The following is a 19,557-nucleotide window of genomic DNA, read 5'->3' as shown; positions in this document are numbered from 1 at the left end:
AAATTTGTACAATTTACCTATCCCCTCATAAATCCTAACAAAGACTTGCCATATCCAAACGAAACCACAGGCCCCGACAAACAACACATGCCACTTAGAATCCCTCACTTAACCCTAGTCATAACAAACCTAACCACAGTTAAATTCCGACCACCTCGATCCATCCACGTGTCCTGATCTAACGGTCTAAATCCACTTCTCTCCCTATAAAAACACCCCCATATCACTGAAAATCCTAACAAACAACCTTCGATTTAATATTCTCACTTAGAAGGCTGATCCCTAATTTCTCTCTTTCATAATGGCAAACCCCAAGGTTTTCTTTGATATGTCCGTCGGCGGCCAGCCTGCTGGTCGGATCGTCATGGAACTCTTCGCCGATATTGTTCCGAAGACCGCCGAGAACTTCCGCGCACTTTGCACTGGCGAGAAAGGTGTTGGCAAGTCCGGCAAGCCACTTCACTTCAAGGGTTCAACCTTTCACCGTGTGATCCCTAACTTCATGTGCCAAGGTGGTGACTTTACTGCTGGAAATGGTACCGGCGGTGAGTCGATCTATGGAGCTAAATTTGCTGACGAGAATTTCGTGAAGAAGCACACTGGACCTGGTGTGCTATCTATGGCTAATGCTGGTCCAGGAACCAATGGATCTCAGTTCTTTATCTGCACTGTCAAGACGGAGTGGCTTGATGGGAAACATGTCGTTTTTGGTCAAGTTGTTGAAGGCTTGGATGTGGTGAAGGCTATCGAGAAGGTTGGATCTGGAAGTGGCAAGACTTCTAAGCCTGTTGCTATTGCGGACTGCGGTCAACTCTCTTAGAGGGCATTGATTGACATGTCGTCTGGCCATGTCTTTGATGCTGGGTCTTATCTAGTATTTGGTGTGTTTTAGTGGTCTAGGATCTGGGTGTTTTATGTTTAGCTTTTGAGGCCTTTGTTTTAATGTCCTCTTGGGTTTTGGTGGTCACCACTCTGTCATGTGATGAAATTGAGCTACCATAAATAAGACAGGCTTACTACTTTCCATCGGAGTTCTTGATTGCGTTATCTTACCTTTTAATTTGCTAATAATCTGTGAAATGGATCGTTCTAGTGTGCTTTTAATTTATTTGTTTTTGGAGACTTTGAATTTGAACCCAGAAGAGTGCCTGATTATTTGGCATGGGAGAGGATAAGGGGACAAGAGAGGAGATAGATGCTGCGTTCGCAGGATTGTGTTTGTGAAAGTGACTCATTGTCTTGTAGAAATGACAATTCCGAGGAAGAAGGGTTCAATGTGGAAAAATTGTGGTCCGTATGATATCCGTTGCTTGGATACAGATTCGTGGAGTAGAAAATATCTTTCCTTTTGAATTGTGGATAAGAAACCCCATGGATGTGGCGTCCCGCCTATATTTTAATCATTTTTTAAAAATAAAATAATATTATTTTCATATATTTTTAAATAAAAAATATTTTAAAAACCAATTCCTATTAAATTTACAAACACACCCTTAGTGGTCGGCAGGGAGTTGTTGAGGTTTCCAAACACGCAGTGGTCGGCAGGGAGTTGTAGAGGACTCGATTTTCTGTCGTTTGTGTGGTCTTAACTAGTCAAGTACGTAAATGTTTTTTTTATTTTTTTTTAGGGCTTGATTTTTTGCCATTCGCATAATGGGGTTAATAGCTTTGCGTGCCTGAGGAGGACATTCTCTAACCGTAAGCTAAGATTTGTTTGGGCCAGTCGTTTACCGAACTTGTAGTAAACTGTGTTCGATGATACTGCCGTGTCGTTGTTTTTTCTAATATAAAAAAAATATTCGAACAATCATAATATTCTTATAGAAGCAATAAAATTCGGGATGGATCATTATTGGTTTGAATATTTTTATTAAATTTAATTGATTTAATAATATAATTATAAAAAAAAACAGAGAAAATAAATAAATGACAGTTTTTAGTAAAAAAATAAATATTTATTATTATTATAATAAAAAAATACTTTCTAAATATTTTTATAAGACCTTGACCTATTTATGAGATCAAGATTATTATAATAAAAAAATATAAAATAATAAAAATCAACTTTCAAACAGACTAGATAATAGAAAACAAAGCTAAACAACTCAATTAAAAAAACACGACGACTTGTTAACGTGCTTGTGTTATAAAGCTGGCATTTTTATGTACAAATTCGAGATTTGGAGGAAAAGGGAATTCTGGGTTTTACAGCTCTGACCATCGTTGCCGGTGCACTAATGTTCAAGGTGAACTGAGCGATTCATCCACTAGGATTAGTTTCCGCTGTTATATAGACTACTGTTTCTCACAATTACCAGGATCCTATGGGCTCAAGGTACTGTTTGCCATCACGTGCTTGCTGCAGGATTGGTCTGGCCAAAATGTGAGCAGCAGAGCCTCTGAGCCATGTGGATTCATCATTATTCTTTCAGCAATGATCATACATCTCATATTTCTGTTTGTATTTTATTACTTATTCAAACAAGACTGCTGTAAGCGCAAGGCTACTGTCATCCTGCAGTAGCTCACCCGATCTAGATTTAGGATTTTTGTCATTATCCCTCTGTATGTTGACAAAAGCCGAATACAATTAACTTTTATTTTTATGTTTTAAAAAAATTAAAATTTGTTTTATTTATTTATTTTAAATTAATTTTTAGATTTTTTCAGATTATTTTAATAATATAATATTAAAAATAAATTTTAAAAATAAACACTACCAGACTAAATTATCTGTTAATTTGTCCATAACTTCTACATATCGGCGCTTGTATTTTCTTCATGGGAACTTCTCGTCGATTCTCTTTGCAAGTATATGCTGATCATTGTCTTGTAGTTGGTAAGAACATGAGGAGCTAGACTAGACTGCCATTGATCTCTCGAGGAACTTGGATCTGAGTACCAGAGTTGGGATCCGTCCAAATTCGGCGATCCCACGGCTGGTTTCGTTGCTGAATCTTTACAGGTGAATTTTCGAATTACAATGTAACATTCTCTAGATTTCTATGCTTGAAAAACAGTAAAAATAAATCTGAGTTCAAGGTTTTTGTAGCAGATTTGAGGGAGCAAGCGATGTAAATGCTTTTGGGAAATTTATCCACGATGATCAATTTATTCGGCAAGTTCTATGTTTCTTCTCCCGGGATTTTAGAGCTATTTCAGACTTTTAGCCGTGACTTGATAACCGTGCTGCATTTTGAGTTAGATTAATTTAAAAATAAAATTCAATAAAATATTTAAATATTGTTAATTTTTTTAGTATAAAACATTTAAATTATTTAAGAATTAATTTGTTATGAATTAATCAACTTGGTAAGTTTAAAAAATAATTTAAATGACCAATAAAAATATAATTTAATTCAAAATAAATATTTAAAATAATATTTTTTTATAAATATTGAGACAATAATATATTAAATAGATCCTATTCAACTCTAATTAATTTATCAATTTGTATGCTATGTCTAAAGACTATGATGACCTCATTGAAATTAAATAAAAATAAATTAAAAAATTTAATTAAAAGACAATTACAAAAAAACTTGGTCTAACTTAAGTTAATCATAAGATTATAATAATTCTACAAATAAAATAAAATAAATTATTAAATTTAATTTTTAATTAATCTAGTATTGAAATGTATAATTAAAGAAACTAAAATTAACACAAGTTAACTTGCTAAACTCATGATAAGAAATAAAAATATCTTATAAAATATCAAAACAAATTATAAAATTTAATTTTTAATAAACTCAATGTAAAGTGGTGAAATTAAAAAAAATATATGAATTAACATGTCAAATTTACGATTATGGTTATAAAATTAAAATAATCTAAAAAATTAAAATAATAAATGAAGTATACTCCCTAATAAATTTAATGTTAAAATAATAAAATAAAAATATAAAATATAATAAAAATTAAAATAAGCATTGGCGTAGAAATAAGGTGAGAGAAGGAAAATAATTTTAAATAGGAAAATTGTCGCGGCAAAGATGCTGCTGGTTATCAAATAAGTACGTCTATGTTTCCCAATAATATATATATATATATATATATATAATCTAAAAATTGCATCCATAACATTACACGCAGAGGCGGAGCTAAAAAAAAATCTTGAAGGGGCGATTGAATATATTAAAATAAAATAATTATTTAAACATATAAAAATGAATTAAAAAAATCATAGGTTAAAGAATGAATTTGTATATGGTAGATATTTACCTGATTAAGTAATCATGTGCTATGTATAACATGATAAAAAAAGAGGATGTAATTTGAAACAATAGCTTCCCGTGAGGACTAGGGATTAAAACTATTTAATAACATTTATTAAACCGGGCAAAATAAATTGTTCCAAGACTTAATTGATTATCTTTCAACTTGGTTCGGGTCAAATAGAGGTATATTCTGAATTTTTATTTTATTTTTTAAAATTATTTTTATTTTTATTTTTTTATTTAGTTAAATTAACATAAGTTAACTTAACTGAAGTTTTCTTAACACAATACAAAATTTAACATGTTAAAAATTGTTTATATATTATTGAAGAAAAACCCACATTATAAGTTCGTTTTTTCTAAAAAACATTGTTTTTTTAAAATGTTTTAAAATCATTTTTAAACATTTTAAAAATATTATTTTAATATTTTCCAAATAAAATACTCTTAAAAACAGCCGACAAACCCAATTTGATGCTAAAATACACAGATATAAATATAATTCTGAATACGAACTAATCCTCACCATCAAATACTCAAAGAATCTCCAACACTCATTATCCACCGTCCGATCAAACCCACCCCCTTATATTTCCCTTTCCGCTGCCAATGCACGCATTCTTCACAACCTCAAAACCAGAACCTTTGCAGGCAGAAAAAATATCAGAGCGAAAACGGCAACTTCACCATGGCGGCAACAGTCTCTTCTCCTTGGAGCAAACCCGGTGCGTGGGCTTTAGACTCCGAAGAACACGAAGCAGAACTCCAGCAAGAACACGAAAATTCCCAACAAGCATCCACTTTCGCCGCTCAACCACTCGGTGGCGTTGCTGAATTCCCTTCTTTAGCTGCAGCCGCCGCCACCAAACAACCCAAAAAGAAAAAAAACCAAACCTTCTCTCTAGCTGAGTTTTCTAATTATTCTCTGGCCAAGTCGAGTCACGAGCCTGATCTCTTCAATCTCCCAACTAGACCCCGTGAGCGCTCCGCTGAAGAGCTCGACAGGGCCCGCCTCGGCGGCGGGTTTAAATCTTATGGTTTAAGTTATCGTAACGGAGGAGAAGAATCGAATTCGAGATGGGGTGGTGGTGGTAACGGAAACTCTAGGGTTTCTAATAGGGAGTCGAGTAAGGAATTTGCTCTTTCACGAGCGGATGAGATAGATGACTGGTCGAAAACGAAGAAATCCCCAGCAGGGAATGTATACGAGAGGAGGGATAGGGAGAGGGGATCTTCGTTTTTCGATTCCCAATCAAAAGCTGATGAATCGGCTAGCTGGGTTTCTAATAAGACAATGAATGACGGGCCAAGGAGATTTGGAGGATCGAATAATGGTGGGTTTGAGAGGAGAGGGAGTTACGACTCGTTATCGAGAGAAAGACATGGGTTTAGTGGCGGTGCTGCTGATTCAGATAATTGGGGGAGGAAAAAAGATGATAGTTTTAACAGTGGCAGTGTTGGTGAGAGGCCGAAATTGAAGTTGCAGCCAAGAACTTTGCCTGTCAGTGATGGGAATGGGGCGTTAGAGAAGCCTAAAGGGTCAAACCCGTTTGGAGATGCGAGACCAAGAGAGGAGGTGTTGAAGGAGAAAGGGATGGATTATAAGGAGATTGATGAGAAGTTGGACTCTGTGAAAATTAGCAGTGAGAGAAGTAAGGATGTGGAGAGAAGCGATTCCTTTGGAAAAAGGGGATTTGGGAGTGGAGGTTCAGGCAATGAGAGAAGTTGGAGAAAGCCTGATGTTGCTGATTCTGGTTCTCGTCCACAGAGGTTTGTTTTATTAGATCTTTGATTGATTAGTTGGCTCACTAGTGATGGGCATTGAGATCTAGTTGCTTAGGGGATGTTAATCTAGTTTAGATGGTATATTGGTGTTCTTTCATGCTTGGTTTAGTTTTTGTTTGTGGGGCAGAACTAGAGCTTCTTGTTTTAATTGGGAGGGAGTTGGTGTCTCTTGAATTGTGTATACCTGGGAACACTGCCAGAAAAGTTATGTTAACCTGATAAGATAGTGTGTTCTGGTTCTTCTGTCTTGGTGTTTTCGAGAGCTGTTTTGCGCTGTCAAAATTGTAGGAATTCATGTGAACCTGATTAGATAGGGCCCCCTGCTGCATTCCTGTTCTTACTTGCTAAGTTGGAACTGAGCTACCGAACTTTATGTGATTGCTTTTATTTTAAAACCGATTTTCTTCATAACTTCAGAGAAATCTATGAGATTGCTGTGTGAATTACAATTCTTGATTTCCGCTTTTGGAATTCATGTATTAAGCAAGGGAATCTTTCATATTCCTAAGAATTTGGATTGCACATGGTTCTCAATTGGTGTTGGCTTTGTGGATGGGAGCTGATTGCTAGGCCTGTGCAAAGTTGTGTGGTTTGAAGCTATAAAAACTCTCTACTTTTAAGTTCGTGCTAAAGTGGTTGATATAAGTGATAAAGTACCACTCGCTCTGGATATTCTAGTTATGCAGATATGTCAGATGGATTTCTTGTCTCCTAAAACTGTTATAAGTATTAACTGGCCTTACCATATCGGATAATAAAACCTACTGGAAAAATATTTGGCCTATGATATGGTTTCTGTTTGCCATGTTTGTTTGATTTTAATTGCTGTCTGACTCAAATTGTATTGAATGAAAGCCATTTCAAATCAAATGTGAAAGTTTAGAGTTTTAGGCATTTGCATGTCTTTGATTATGTATGAATTGTTATGTAATGAACTGCTTAATTTTGTGAAATTAATATTTCCTTGAACGCAGTGCTGAGACAACTGAGAATGGAAATAATGCTGAAGATGGGCTTGCTACTGAGGACGAAGTTGTTGAAGGAAACTGAAGATGGAGTTTTTGCAAATGAAATGCTGAGGATTGAGAAAAAGAAAAGAGTAGAAACATTTAATTTATCGGTAGTCCAAGGTGTTGTTTTCTCCATTATAATTTTGCGAGTTTTGCCAGGACCCTTGCTATTGTTGAACAGTGTTGAGACAATTTTGGTAGGCTTACAAGTAATTAACACTGGTTTGCTTTTGTAGCTTGTTTTATGGTTGGGGTTGAAACTTCAGGATTATGTTTTATTACATTACTACTTGTTCATCTCCTTTCTATTCATTCTGGGTGTTGATTTTGGTTGTTGGAAATCTGTGTCCAAATAAATTAAGAGACTAGCATTCGCATCGACATGTTTGATATTTCTCTGTGCTGGACCATTAAATCTTATGTTTGTATATTTCTATTACAAATGCTGGACCATTAAATCTTATGGTTGTAGATTTCCATTACAAATGCTCTTGTAAACAAGGCAACGCACATTATTCCCATATAAAATTGATGATATTATGCAGGTTTTGTTAGATATGTCTTGATTATACTATGATATATCTCCACTGTCTTTTTCGAGGCAATATCTAAACGCAATTGTAAACGCTATCAAAAAGTGTGATTTCAGACGAACAGCTGAAATAAGCTTGTGTTTCAAGTTCTTTTGTGTTTCTGGTTCTGGTAGGGTTGCATCTACAAGACCCTTGATTCTCCAGCAAAAACTGCATCTACAAGACCACAGATTCTCCAGCAAAAAACGTATTTAGTATTTTGGGTTGAACACTAGAAATTGTAGGCACACAGAAATAGAATGCTGGCGTCCATCCCTTCCAGGACCCTTCTTGGAAATGTTATCTGTACTTGTTGGAGCTTGTTGTGGATAGAAAAATGTTCAATGGAATCATATGATCTTGTCCCTAAATTAGCAAGTGCTGACGTACAAGAAAGACCTTAGATCAAAATTCCGAGTTGTGGAGTTTTAAGAATAGTTGAACCCACTAGAGCCATTTTATTCCTCAAGGACCGGCCACACATGAGAGTATGAGACTGTCGATGCTTGTTTCTTTCGGAGGATCCCCATTTTGTGGTCAAAATCGATTGCGTGGGTGTCCACAGCTCTATAAAAGATTATTCCAGGTTTGTAGAGATGGGGACACAGGATCACATGCGAGCTGGGATTTTATGATCACGCTGGAGTTTATTTTTACATTTCAGAAGTATTTTTAAAAGAATTTAATTTTTTTAGATTATTTTAATATATTAATGAAAAAAATAATTTTTTAAAAATAAAAAATATTTTAATATATTTTTGAATAAAAAATATTTTAATATATTTTTGAATAAAAAATATTTTAAAAAATAATCACGATTCTCAAAGTGAAAGTGAAGAAACGAGTACACCACATGAACAGACAATTTAGGAATTGAAGGTGGCTCGAGCGAGAGCTCTGTAGGCAATAGAAAGGACATGGACGCAGTCACACATGCAATGCAGAGTGAGTTCGGCAAGGGCAGCTAGAATGCTGCTCAATTAGGAAATATTGAATGCATTAAGTACAAAACTTTTTTTTTTTTTTGTAACAGCCAAAGTAACCCTAGGCGGCTCACTAAAATTAAATTCAAGATAATTTTCCTCTTGAATTTGAATTCAAAATGATAATGTGAGTGCAGATTCACTGTCATCCTTGAAATTAAGTTCACAACTATAAACTAATGACAGAATCTATTTATTTAAAAGAGCTAAATTGTTAATATAATTTTTTAAAATAGTATAAATATAATATTTTTTTTATATGCACTTCAATGAAAAAAAAATCATTTCAACAACATAGACCGCGCGCGCGCGTGTGTGATGGCATGTACAGAGTTTTATGCCATGATGATAGTGCATGCCGTAGGGCTAGTATAGTAGTATCAGAACATCTAGAGATCCTCCCTTGAACATGGTTGCTCTGCATCGTATTTGCTAGGCTTTTGAGAGAACTTAGTTGAGCTCGTTTCATTCTACATGATCCAACCATCTTGAAGGTCTGTCCACAACAACTAGAGAAGTAAGGTAATATAATTCTAATTCAGTTCGAGTATTTATCTTTGATTTGAACAATATTATAAAAATAAAACCAAATAAACAGGCCATCCGTTCCAGCGCCGGCTTGCAGCAGGTTCTTTGTAATCTGTCTACACTGAAGAATGCCCACAAACAATAAAGAAACTGTAATGAAGTATAAATTAATCTTTTATGGGTTGTATGCTGATGCACAAGTTGATTCTTTCAGTAAAGGTTTGTTAAAATCTTGATTTAACTTGTAAAATTATATAATTTTAGGAGTTAATATATACTTAACGTGCAAACTCGCCTAAAATTAATAAAATCAAGTTAAAATCAAATGAAATCGGTAAAATCAGAAGAAATGGCAAAAACTCACGATTTTAGTAACGATTTTATAATTTCAATAAAAACATATACTACATTGCAATAGTGTAATTATGTTTTCTTCAAACCAATAGCGGCATGCTATTTGTTCACAATTCACAGTCCACAACTCTACATTAGTTGTCTTGTCGTCCATATTTTACAATTTACTCTAAATTCCTAATCTTTGAACTCTGAAAGATAATTTTTGAGATCGACAGCTCAGTGGCTCACGGCTTCCTCTCCAGTCTTCATTAACAGTGGCAGGCAGCAACGATCTTCAAACTTCAGAGTTCAGTCTTCGACTTTTCATCAACAAACAACAGCTCTGTACCTCTCTCTTTTTATTTTTATCAACAATGACATCCTCTTCAGTCTTCATTCTTCTTCAATAGCAATAGCGATCTTTTTTTTTTCTCCAGGATCAATAGTTTTCTCTTCAAATTTCAGAGTTCAGTTTTTGGCTTATCGGCTTCCTCTTAAGTCTTCATCATAAGTTGTTTGTCAATCCTCTGCATTTTCCCAGTTCTCATTGCCCATGATTTTGAATAAAAATTATTTTTTTATAATATTTTACTTGATGGAATGACTATATGATGATTTTGAAGTGATTAGGTAATTAATATGTAGTAAAAATTTTGAAGTGATTTGCAAATTTGGTAATGAATTTTTATTCAAAAATTCATACTCTCATTTATGCTCTCTGCCTCTCTTTTGTTTGTTTTATTGATGGCAAATTTAGTAAAAGAAATATGTTTAATTGTTTATAAATTTGTTTTATGCTCTTGGAAATGGGGAGGAAAACATAGAAAGAAAAAACGGAATTGCCTTGAGAAATAAGGAGGAAAACATTTTCTTGTTATATTATGATGTTACTGGTTTATTTATTGGTAAAAATTGCATGATGTGTTTCCAGAGGTTGCCTTTTATAATGATCCAAAATTTAAAAATAATTTAAAGATATTTGATCAATGATTCAATATTTCCATGAATCCACCATCCACTTGATTGTTCATACAACATGCAATTTACATATTTTAATCTAGGTAATATAGTATGTTTTAGGGACTGCCATACATGAATTTTAATTGTTTAGTTGCTAAAGGAGAATATTATAATGATTTTTGTTTTCTCTAGGATGTAATAACTTAGATTCATAAAATATAACTGGAATAATAATTTAAAGAAAATTAGAGGATAGTTTAGAACAACAGATTCAGAAGATATATGTATATGAATTGTGATTTCTGATTTAGTTTTGTGAGTTTTTTTATGTATGTTTCTGAATTATATGAATTGTCATGTATAACACATGTATTATGGTATTTTTTTTAACAAAAATTTAATTAGAATTAAAATTATTAAAATTATGTATAAATTGTTATGAAAAGTTACTTAAATTATATATAAATTTTTATTTAAATCAAGTATTTTAAGATACTTGAACTATATATATATATATATATATATATATATATATATATATATATATATAAATAATGTATTTTATTTAAGATGTTTTAATGATATATGTATAATCTTCTATTATATATAAATTTTTATTTGAAATGTGTTTAAATTATATATAATTTTTTTATATATATTTTTTGTGACGTACTAAAAATATATTCTTTCCAACTTGGTTTGAAGCTCGAAGGCTGGCAGAGAAGGCATACCGTCCAGTAGCGTACCGTTGACGGACACGTTGACCTTCAGCCACGATAAAGCTAAGCATTTCCATCTGCTCCTTGTCAATAATAGTCATCGAGGCAAAACAAAACCCGCCGATAGCCCTCTCTACTTCACCGTTAAAAGGCATCATGGACACAGTCAAAGGTTCACAATTCACAATCAAGGAAGCCACAATCCAAGAAACCCAACAGGCCTTCACTGAAAACAAATTAACCTCAAAACAGTTAGTCAACTTCTACTTGAACCAAATCCAAGAACTGAATCCTCTGCTTCACAGCGTGCTAGAAGTCAATCCAGACGCGTTAGATCAAGCTGAAAAGGCTGATCAAGAAAGGGAAAGAAATCAGGGCCGGCGGTTATGTTGTCCTTCAACAGCACTGGGATCCCATGCAAGTCCCCTAGGACTCCTAGGGGACTTGCATGGGATCCCAGTGCTGTTGAAGGACAACATAGCTACGAAAGATAAGTTGAGCACCACTGGTGGGTCCCATGCCCTGTTGGGGTCCGAGGTTGCACGTGATGCTCACGTGGTGGAGAGATTGAGGAATGCTGGTGCTGTGATTTTAGGGAAGGCGAGTCTTAGTGAGTGGAGTCATTTTAGGTCTTATGGCATTCCTAGTGGTTGGTGTGCTAGAGGAGGTCAAGCTGTGGTTAGTTTCTTTCCTTTTCCCTTTATGTTTTTGGTTCTGCATTTTATGTTCTCATTGTAGTTAGTAACTTGTTATAATCCTTAATAAATTTTTGACACTACTTATCCTCATAGTGCAAGATGTGCTCGTCGCGACTGCCCCCTTTGCGTTGTTAGTGGCCCAAACCAATGGTTTATAACTGTAGAACTGGATGAATGATGATACATCGCAATGAAGATTTTCTCGAGTTGTTTCTACCGTAGGCTTAAATTATTCAATTACTTCTAATCTTGATCGCTAAATGTATGAGCATGATAGAAAGTATTGGAAAACAAATTTATAAAGAGGAATCCTCAATGTTGAGCTCTCTTTCTTTTCTTTTTTCTTTTGTTTTTTAAATTTTCTTACCGATTCTTCTGTTTTGATATTTTAATTCAAGCATTCAAATTTTGTGCAATGATCAATTACCAAGTGTGACAATAATAGAAAATGCATCAATTTTTATGTGGGATGTGCAGAATCCATATGTGGAAGGGGGCGATCCATGTGGATCAAGCAGTGGATCAGCAATATCTGTAGCTGCAAACATGGTAGCAGTATCACTGGGGACTGAAACTGATGGCTCTATCCTCTGCCCTTCAGATCACAACTCAGTTGTTGGGCTCAAGCCAACTGTCGGACTCACCAGCCGCTCTGGTGTGATCCCAATTTCACCCCGCCAGGACTCAGTTGGGTGAGTAAACCAGCTAAACTAAGTATAGGTGTTAAGTATAGATTAGTTGACTGATCTTTAACTTGCCATTTATGGTTTGCAGATGTTTAACCGATGATTTTTCATTGAAATGAAAATGCAGGCCTATATGCAGGACAGTATCAGATGTTGTGTATTTACTTGACGCAATAGTTGGTTTTGACCCAAGAGATTGCGAAGCAACGAAAGAAGCATCCAAGTTTATCCCTGCAGATGGTTATAAAAAGTTTCTGAAAAAAGATGGTCTCAAAGGAAAGAGACTGGGAATAGTCAGATATCCATTTGAGATATATTTCAAGGATCCAGTGATTGTATCAACATTTGATCACCATCTGGAGGTATTGAGGTACGTATTGAACACGAGCAGAGATAGGTCCTGTAAACTTGGACACATTCACACACATCAATGTTGATACTCTAGTCGTGTTACAAAACTTTGCCCCTGGAAATTGTAGGCGAGGAGGTGCAACTGTGGTGGATAATCTTGAAATTGCAAACATTGATGTCATTATGGATTCCGATCAAAGTGGTGAAGATTTGGTGATGCTAGCTGAGTTCAAGGAAACCATCAATAAGTACTTAGAAGAGCTTGTCAAATCTCCTGTGAGATCACTGGCAGACATTATAGCTTTCAACACCAATAATCCTGAACTGGTTAGTTATTTCTGAATTTAGTGATTTTTTGCCAAGCAAAATGAAGTTGGCAGAGAAAGTTAACTCGCTCTCAATCAATTTACAAAATAATCCGGCACTCAATTTGTGCTTCCCTATCAATGAGGAGATTCCTGCATGTTTCTGCGTTTGATTTAATATATGGCATACATGCCATTGTCTGTTTCAGGAAAACCTGGACATATATGATCAGGTACTACTTATCAACTCGGAGAAGACAAATGGGCTCGGAGAGAAGGAGATGAAGGCAGTGAAGCATATGGAAAGTCTGTCACAAGAAGGATTTGAAAAAATGATGAAGGAGAATGGGTTAGATGCCATGGTGACACTTGGTGCTGCTGCTTCTACTGTGCTAGCTATTGGAGGTTACCCTGCAATTACAGTTCCTGCAGGGTATGGCAGCAGTGGAATGCCATTTGGTATCTGTTTTGGGGGATTGAAAGGCATGGAGACGAAGCTGATTGAGATTGCTTACTCTTTTGAGCAGGCTACATTGTGTCGCAAGCCTCCTTGTCCTTCTCCTAGTACTTGAGCCAAAAGTTGTCCCTCTACATTTTGAAATAAACATTTGCAACTGCATCACATGTCTTCAATCTTCTCTCTCCCTCTCTGATTTAGAGTCCAGCCAATATATTTGGCAGAACTGTAACTCGTCGGAACAAGAGAGATTGGAGGATTTCATTTAATTTTAGATGCCAAGCCAGTGTTTGTAAACAATTTTAGTCTAATATCAAGAAAGATACTTAGGACAGGTTCTTGTTGACATTGAACTGATGCTTCAGCGTGAATGCAATTTAGAAAGGGTGATCTCTGATTGTTTAGATTATCCTTGGCACAAAGGAAAAAAATATGTTGCTTTAAAATTTTGAGAACTCTTGTTATTCTCTGAATATAATCCAAAACAAAGAAAGAATTCATTTAAATTAAGGATTCGAAAAGCAATTTAAGTCCAGTTAAACTTAGGATTCCCAAGGATTTCCATCTCTCTCTCTCTCTCTTTCTAGACACACACACTTGCTGACATAAAGGACATAACTTTTGCATGAACATACACACACACACACTTGCTGATATTAAGGACATAACTTTTGCAGGCACATATATTTCTTTGTTGCCGAGTTTAATGTAATCTAAAAAACCTTAATAATTCAATTTTTAACTTTAAAATACCTTTTAATATGTTCTACAACTCAAAATCAAACATAATTTAATTCGTGCTAATCATTCTACATGTACTAATATTTTATTATTTCATACACCTAAAATTTTATTTTATTTTATAGTTTTTTAAGCTCTATTTGAGATTATGGATCTATCTCTATATCAATCCATACACATCTGTAAGCCCATAAAGTTACCAACATTTGTAACTCAATAAAGTTACCAAATTTTATCTATTCTTATTATTCTTCATCTTTTACTTTATTTTTAGCTTCTATTCATTATCTTTCTAAACTCTCTTTCTATAAAAAGACAATTCTTGATTTTATTTGGCAATAAATTATGAATGAGAAACCTTTTGCTTTGCATAAGTTAAATACTTGAGATTTGGTTCCTCTACCTCCTAGTAAAAGTATTGCTGATTGTCCTTAAGTGTATAAGATCAAGATTAATTCTGATGGATCCATTGAGCGATACAAAGTTAGACTGATTTTAAAATGATACTCTCAATAATATGATATGAATTATGAGGAGACATTTGTTTCTATTATAAAAATGATTACTATTCATACTTTTATTATAATAGCTTCAGTTCGTCAATGACATATCTTTCAACTTGATGTTAAAAATATTTTTTTGAATGGAGATCTTCATGAAGAAGTTTATATAGCGCCCCTTCTTGGTATTTCTCATGACTCTGAAATTTGAAGAATAGGAGACTCCAGTGAAAAATACGGGTAATATATATGAAGACTTTGAAATTTGTTTCAAAATCTCATTTTCATCCCCTATTTTGCTATTAGGTGACGAATACCTATAATTTTAACAAAATACATTTCGATGCCAAATTTTTTTTTGTAATCATTTTTTAAGTGAAGGAGAGAGAAGAGGTCGTTCGATTCTAATTTAGAGAGACAATTATTGTTGAGAAAGATTTAGGCCACCAAAACAGTTTCTATTTATGTAAAAAGATTACATATAATGAGAGGGAGTTAAGATTACTTGTTTAAACTTGAAAACACCTAAAAAAATATATTTGAGCTTGAAAATTTTTTTAGTTCGGATTGATTTCGGGTTTTGGCGTAATTTTTTATTTTATTCTTGGAGGTCATGTATTGGTATGATAGGGTTTCTAGAGTGTTTTATAGGTATTTTTGATAAAAAAAAATAGATTTAAAATTTTTTTTAAGATAAAAAAAAAAACCTTATTTTTCTTGTCATAACAACGGCTAGATTTTAAGATTTATAAAAGACATATCATTTGCTAAGACAAACAATACATCATCATTTTTATTTTGACAAAAAAGAGAGTAGATAAAATCTACCCCTTTACTTAAAAAAAAAAGTCTACATATATGAACTTAGACTTGCAAGCCTGCGAGTGGGGTTTTTTTTTATGGGCCAAGTGCTAAGCTTGGTTTACCAAGCCCACAATGTCTTGTCTCATTTTTTTTAATATTTTTTTAAATTAGTACTTTTTATATATGTTTTTCAAAATAATTTTTACATTTGTGTTTTGATTAATAACTCTTTTTGTGGTTTTTTTTGGCTTATTTAACCTTTTTGAAATAACAATTATTTTTTAATTATATAGAGTGTGTTTAATTTTTTTATGAGATTATTGTAGTTCATTTATAATTATTTTTTATTTTTTATATAGACTAAAATTATTTTTTAAAATAAAAAATTTAATTTTTTACTAAATTTTTAATATATGCAGCATTGTGTGTATATATATTTTTATTTATTTAATAAATTTTATGTGCATATTGATTTATATTACAAATTGATTTTTATAAATAAATTCATTAAATACAATTAAGTAAATGATCTATAATTTTTTAATTTTAATTTTAATTTTTATTAATGATTTTATTTTATTTATTTATTTATTTAAATGGTTATTGATTTATTTAATTAGATATTTGAAAGATTTTTTTTATTTTTATTTTGATTTTTTGTTTTGAAAATAACCTATATATCTGGAGGTTTTTTTTTTTTTTAATAATTTTTTTACAAAACCTAACGGGGCGGGTGTCAATTAGCTAGTATGTAGTTAAATGGCATTATGGATACACTCTAGCAATTCACGGTACAAATGAGAGATTGATTGAATTACAGGGAACCTCTAAGCTATTTTAGTTTGATACTTAAATTGAACGGCTTTGCCTTCTCACATTCCTCATTGGGTCTCCTAAGACCAAAATTTCTCAAGAAACCAGATGGTGGTCAACCTCCCATCTTCTTCCCTTCTCTTACCATTGATCTTCCTCTTCTTAATATTCATCACAATCAGCGGCCAACATTTCACAATCCCAGAATCAACCATAGAGGAAATCCAACAAGCCTTCTCTGAAAACAGACTGACATCAACACAACTCGTAGACTTCTACATAACCCAAATCAAAACCCTCAATCCCCTGCTTCACAGCATTATAGAAGTGAATCCAGATGCACGTGATCAAGCTAAAAACGCTGATGAAGAAAGGAGAGAAAATCAGGGCAGGAGAAGCTTAGGGGACTTACATGGGATCCCAGTGTTGTTAAAGGACACGATTGGGACTAAAGATAAGTTGAACACATCAGCTGGATCCTACGCTTTGGTGGGTTCAGTGGTGGCCAGAGATGCAAGCGTTGTAGAGAAGTTGAGAAAGGCTGGTGCAGTTATAATGGGAAAAGCTAGTCTTAGTGAATGGTACAAGTTTCGTTCTTTAAGTCATGTACCTAATGGTTGGTGTGCTAGAGCTGGACAAGGAGTGGTAAGCTCTCTCATTTCATGTTTTCAAATATAATTTTTTAGTTTATTTAGTTTTACACTTGAATCTTTTATGAGGTTAATAGCAGTTTATAGTGCTAGCCATTGTCACAACATGAATGGTCTGGTCTGTCTTTGGCAGGAAAAATGCACATTGCTTGTCTATTAATATGTTGGAACGTTTAATGTTGATAATGTTAATTTCCGAATTTCTCTACAATTATGAGTAAATAATTTCAGGAGTAATCTTATGATATATATCCTGATAGGTTATCTCTTCCTAGGTTAGGAATGAAGAATGATGGCTGCATTGCAGTGTAGTTTCATAACAATGAACCTTGCAATAATCAAATACACAAACATGATGAGAATCCCTTTACCAAAGCCAAGGTTGCATGGTTGGGTTGATACATGAGAACTTGTTATTGTGCCCAGTTTCTTGAAGTGCACGTGGACTAATAATACTAGGATTAACCAATAAGTCAGTAGTCCCTAATGGAATTCAATGCTTGACATGTGAAAACATGCAGAATCCTTACCTTGTAACAGGGGATCCATGTGGCTCAAGCAGTGGATCAGCAATTTCAGTAGCAGCAAACATGGTGGCAGTATCACTTGGAACTGAGACTCATAGTTCCATCATATGTCCCTCTGATCATAACTCTGTTGTAGGTCTCAAACCCACTGTTGGTCTCACTAGCCGTGCTGGTGTTATTCCAGTTGCGCCTAGCCTAGACACCATTGGGTAAGATCATAACCTAAGTAATAACAAACCTGCAAAAATAACTCTTAGAGGACAAAGCCATAACATCTGCAATCTTCTAGCAAAGAATGAATTTCTCAATGATAAACTGGCAGGCCTGTAACCAGGACAGTGTCTGATGCAGTTCGAGTACTAGATGTAATTGTGGGTTTTGATCCAAGAGATTATGAGGCAACACAAAGAGCAGCCAAGTTCATACCTGCTGGTGGTTACAAGCAATTCCTCAATCCAAACGGGCTCAAAGGAAAGAGATTGGGCATAGTTAGGAACCCATTTTTGAAGTTGTTGAATCAATCTATATTTCCTATCTTTGAGCATCACGTGAACACATTAAGGTAAAGCATTGAACTAGGCATAAATGGTTTTGAATATGAAGTTTTATTCTTATTCTAGTCCAGTTTATATGATGAGCATTTGATCTTGAAAAATGTAGGGAAAGAGGTGCCACTGTAGTGGACAATCTTGAGATAGCAAACATAAATACTATTGTCAATCCATCGCGAAGCGGTGAACTGACACTAATGATGGCTGAGTTCAAACTCTCCTTAAATGATTACCTGAAAGATCTAATCACTTCTCCAGTCTGGTCGCTTGCTGATATTATAGCCTTCAACAAAAATAACCCCGATCTAGTGAGTGGTGTAATTCTCTCCTTTGTTACACCTGGCCTTAGAAAGCCTAGCTGATTATAATGGTTCTGTTAAATGCAGGAGAAGGATAAAGAGTATGGTCAGGATACATTCATAGCAGCGGAGAAGACGAATGGCATTGGAGAGAAAGAAAGGAAAGCTATAGAGTTGATGGAAAAACTCTCACAAAATGGTTTTGAGAAACTGATGATGGAAAATAATTTGGATGCAATGGTGACACCAGGTTCAGGTGCCACATCCGTGCTGGCAATTGGTGGATACCCTGGGATTACTGTCCCAGCTGGATGTGATATCAATGGGATGCCATTTGGGATCTGTTTCGGTGGATTAAAAGACACTGAACCAAAGCTAATTGAGATTGCTTATGACTTTGAGCAAGCTACCATGATGAGAAAGCCTCCTCTTCTTGAATCTTTTCAAATGACTCCAGAATTTCTATCTGGAAGTTTTTAACATACTAATGATGACTGGTTTGCATACAAGGACTTTTCCCTTTGTGCTGGTAGAGATACGGTACTGCATTGATTCAGAAAATCATCCAGGACACCTTAAATCCAGAAAAAAGGCCCTTGTATATATTATTGTTAACTTGTAGTTGCTCGTACGATATTCTGGCTTTCAAGTTCAACAAAGCCTTGATTGTTTGCAGTCTTTGAACTTGTCTTGATTTCTTCTCTGAAATGGAAACTAGCCATTGTCTAAATGTCATTGGAATAACGTAGTCCAAGGTTATCCTGATGGCTAGGAGTATTGCATCAAAAGGGTATCTATAACATTGCCTTTTTTCCGTCATCATCATCATCATTAATTGGATTGTGGAGGGATTTAATGTGGACCTAATTCCAAACGAAATTTGATGTTTCATGGTTTGACGGAAAAAATAAAAAATTTCAATTTGTTACATCGTGTTCTAAAATTCAACTCTTTAGGTGTCAAAACTCAAAAGCTGGCCTTGTACATGCCTCATGTCAAAGGTTTGCTCACGAAAATACCTTAGTTTGTTTTGTAATTATCTAATTTTTAAAGAATTTTGTA

At 34.3% G+C, this 19,557-nt stretch overlaps 4 protein-coding genes across 4 annotated transcripts; all 4 read left to right on the top strand.

Annotated features, from left to right (window-relative positions):
• Window positions 1–227: 227 nt before the first annotated feature.
• On the top strand, window positions 228–1,026 carry LOC105141241 (peptidyl-prolyl cis-trans isomerase 1). The gene has a single exon (XM_011048416.1). It carries the CDS (start codon window positions 302–304, stop codon window positions 818–820), a length of 519 nt encoding a protein of 172 aa, XP_011046718.1. The 5' UTR covers window positions 228–301; the 3' UTR covers window positions 821–1,026.
• A 3,804-nt stretch (window positions 1,027–4,830) lies between these two features.
• Window positions 4,831–7,356, top strand: LOC105141233 (uncharacterized). The gene is made up of 2 exons (XM_011048405.1): window positions 4,831–5,990; window positions 6,980–7,356. Exons 1-2 carry the CDS (start codon window positions 4,909–4,911, stop codon window positions 7,053–7,055), a joined length of 1,158 nt encoding a protein of 385 aa, XP_011046707.1. The 5' UTR covers window positions 4,831–4,908; the 3' UTR covers window positions 7,056–7,356.
• Window positions 7,357–11,076: 3,720 nt separating this feature from the next.
• Window positions 11,077–14,000, top strand: LOC105141223 (putative amidase C869.01). Its single transcript, XM_011048394.1, has 6 exons — window positions 11,077–11,499; window positions 11,548–11,791; window positions 12,289–12,503; window positions 12,625–12,867; window positions 12,977–13,175; window positions 13,363–14,000. The coding sequence occupies exons 1-6, from the start codon at window positions 11,270–11,272 to the stop codon at window positions 13,723–13,725; spliced, it is 1,494 nt and encodes a 497-aa protein (XP_011046696.1). The 5' UTR covers window positions 11,077–11,269; the 3' UTR covers window positions 13,726–14,000.
• Window positions 14,001–16,452: 2,452 nt separating this feature from the next.
• Window positions 16,453–19,260, top strand: LOC105141217 (putative amidase C869.01). Its single transcript, XM_011048382.1, has 5 exons — window positions 16,453–17,113; window positions 17,640–17,854; window positions 17,968–18,207; window positions 18,306–18,504; window positions 18,583–19,260. Exons 1-5 carry the CDS (start codon window positions 16,577–16,579, stop codon window positions 18,973–18,975), a joined length of 1,584 nt encoding a protein of 527 aa, XP_011046684.1. The 5' UTR covers window positions 16,453–16,576; the 3' UTR covers window positions 18,976–19,260.
• Window positions 19,261–19,557: the final 297 nt, after the last annotated feature.

This window comes from Populus euphratica, unplaced genomic scaffold (genome assembly GCF_000495115.2).
Source record: "Populus euphratica unplaced genomic scaffold, PopEup_1.0 scaffold3.1, whole genome shotgun sequence".
NCBI lineage: Eukaryota > Viridiplantae > Streptophyta > Magnoliopsida > Malpighiales > Salicaceae > Populus > Populus euphratica.
Note: the sequence above shows the minus strand (reverse complement) of the source record. Positions and strands in the feature narration are given on the sequence as shown.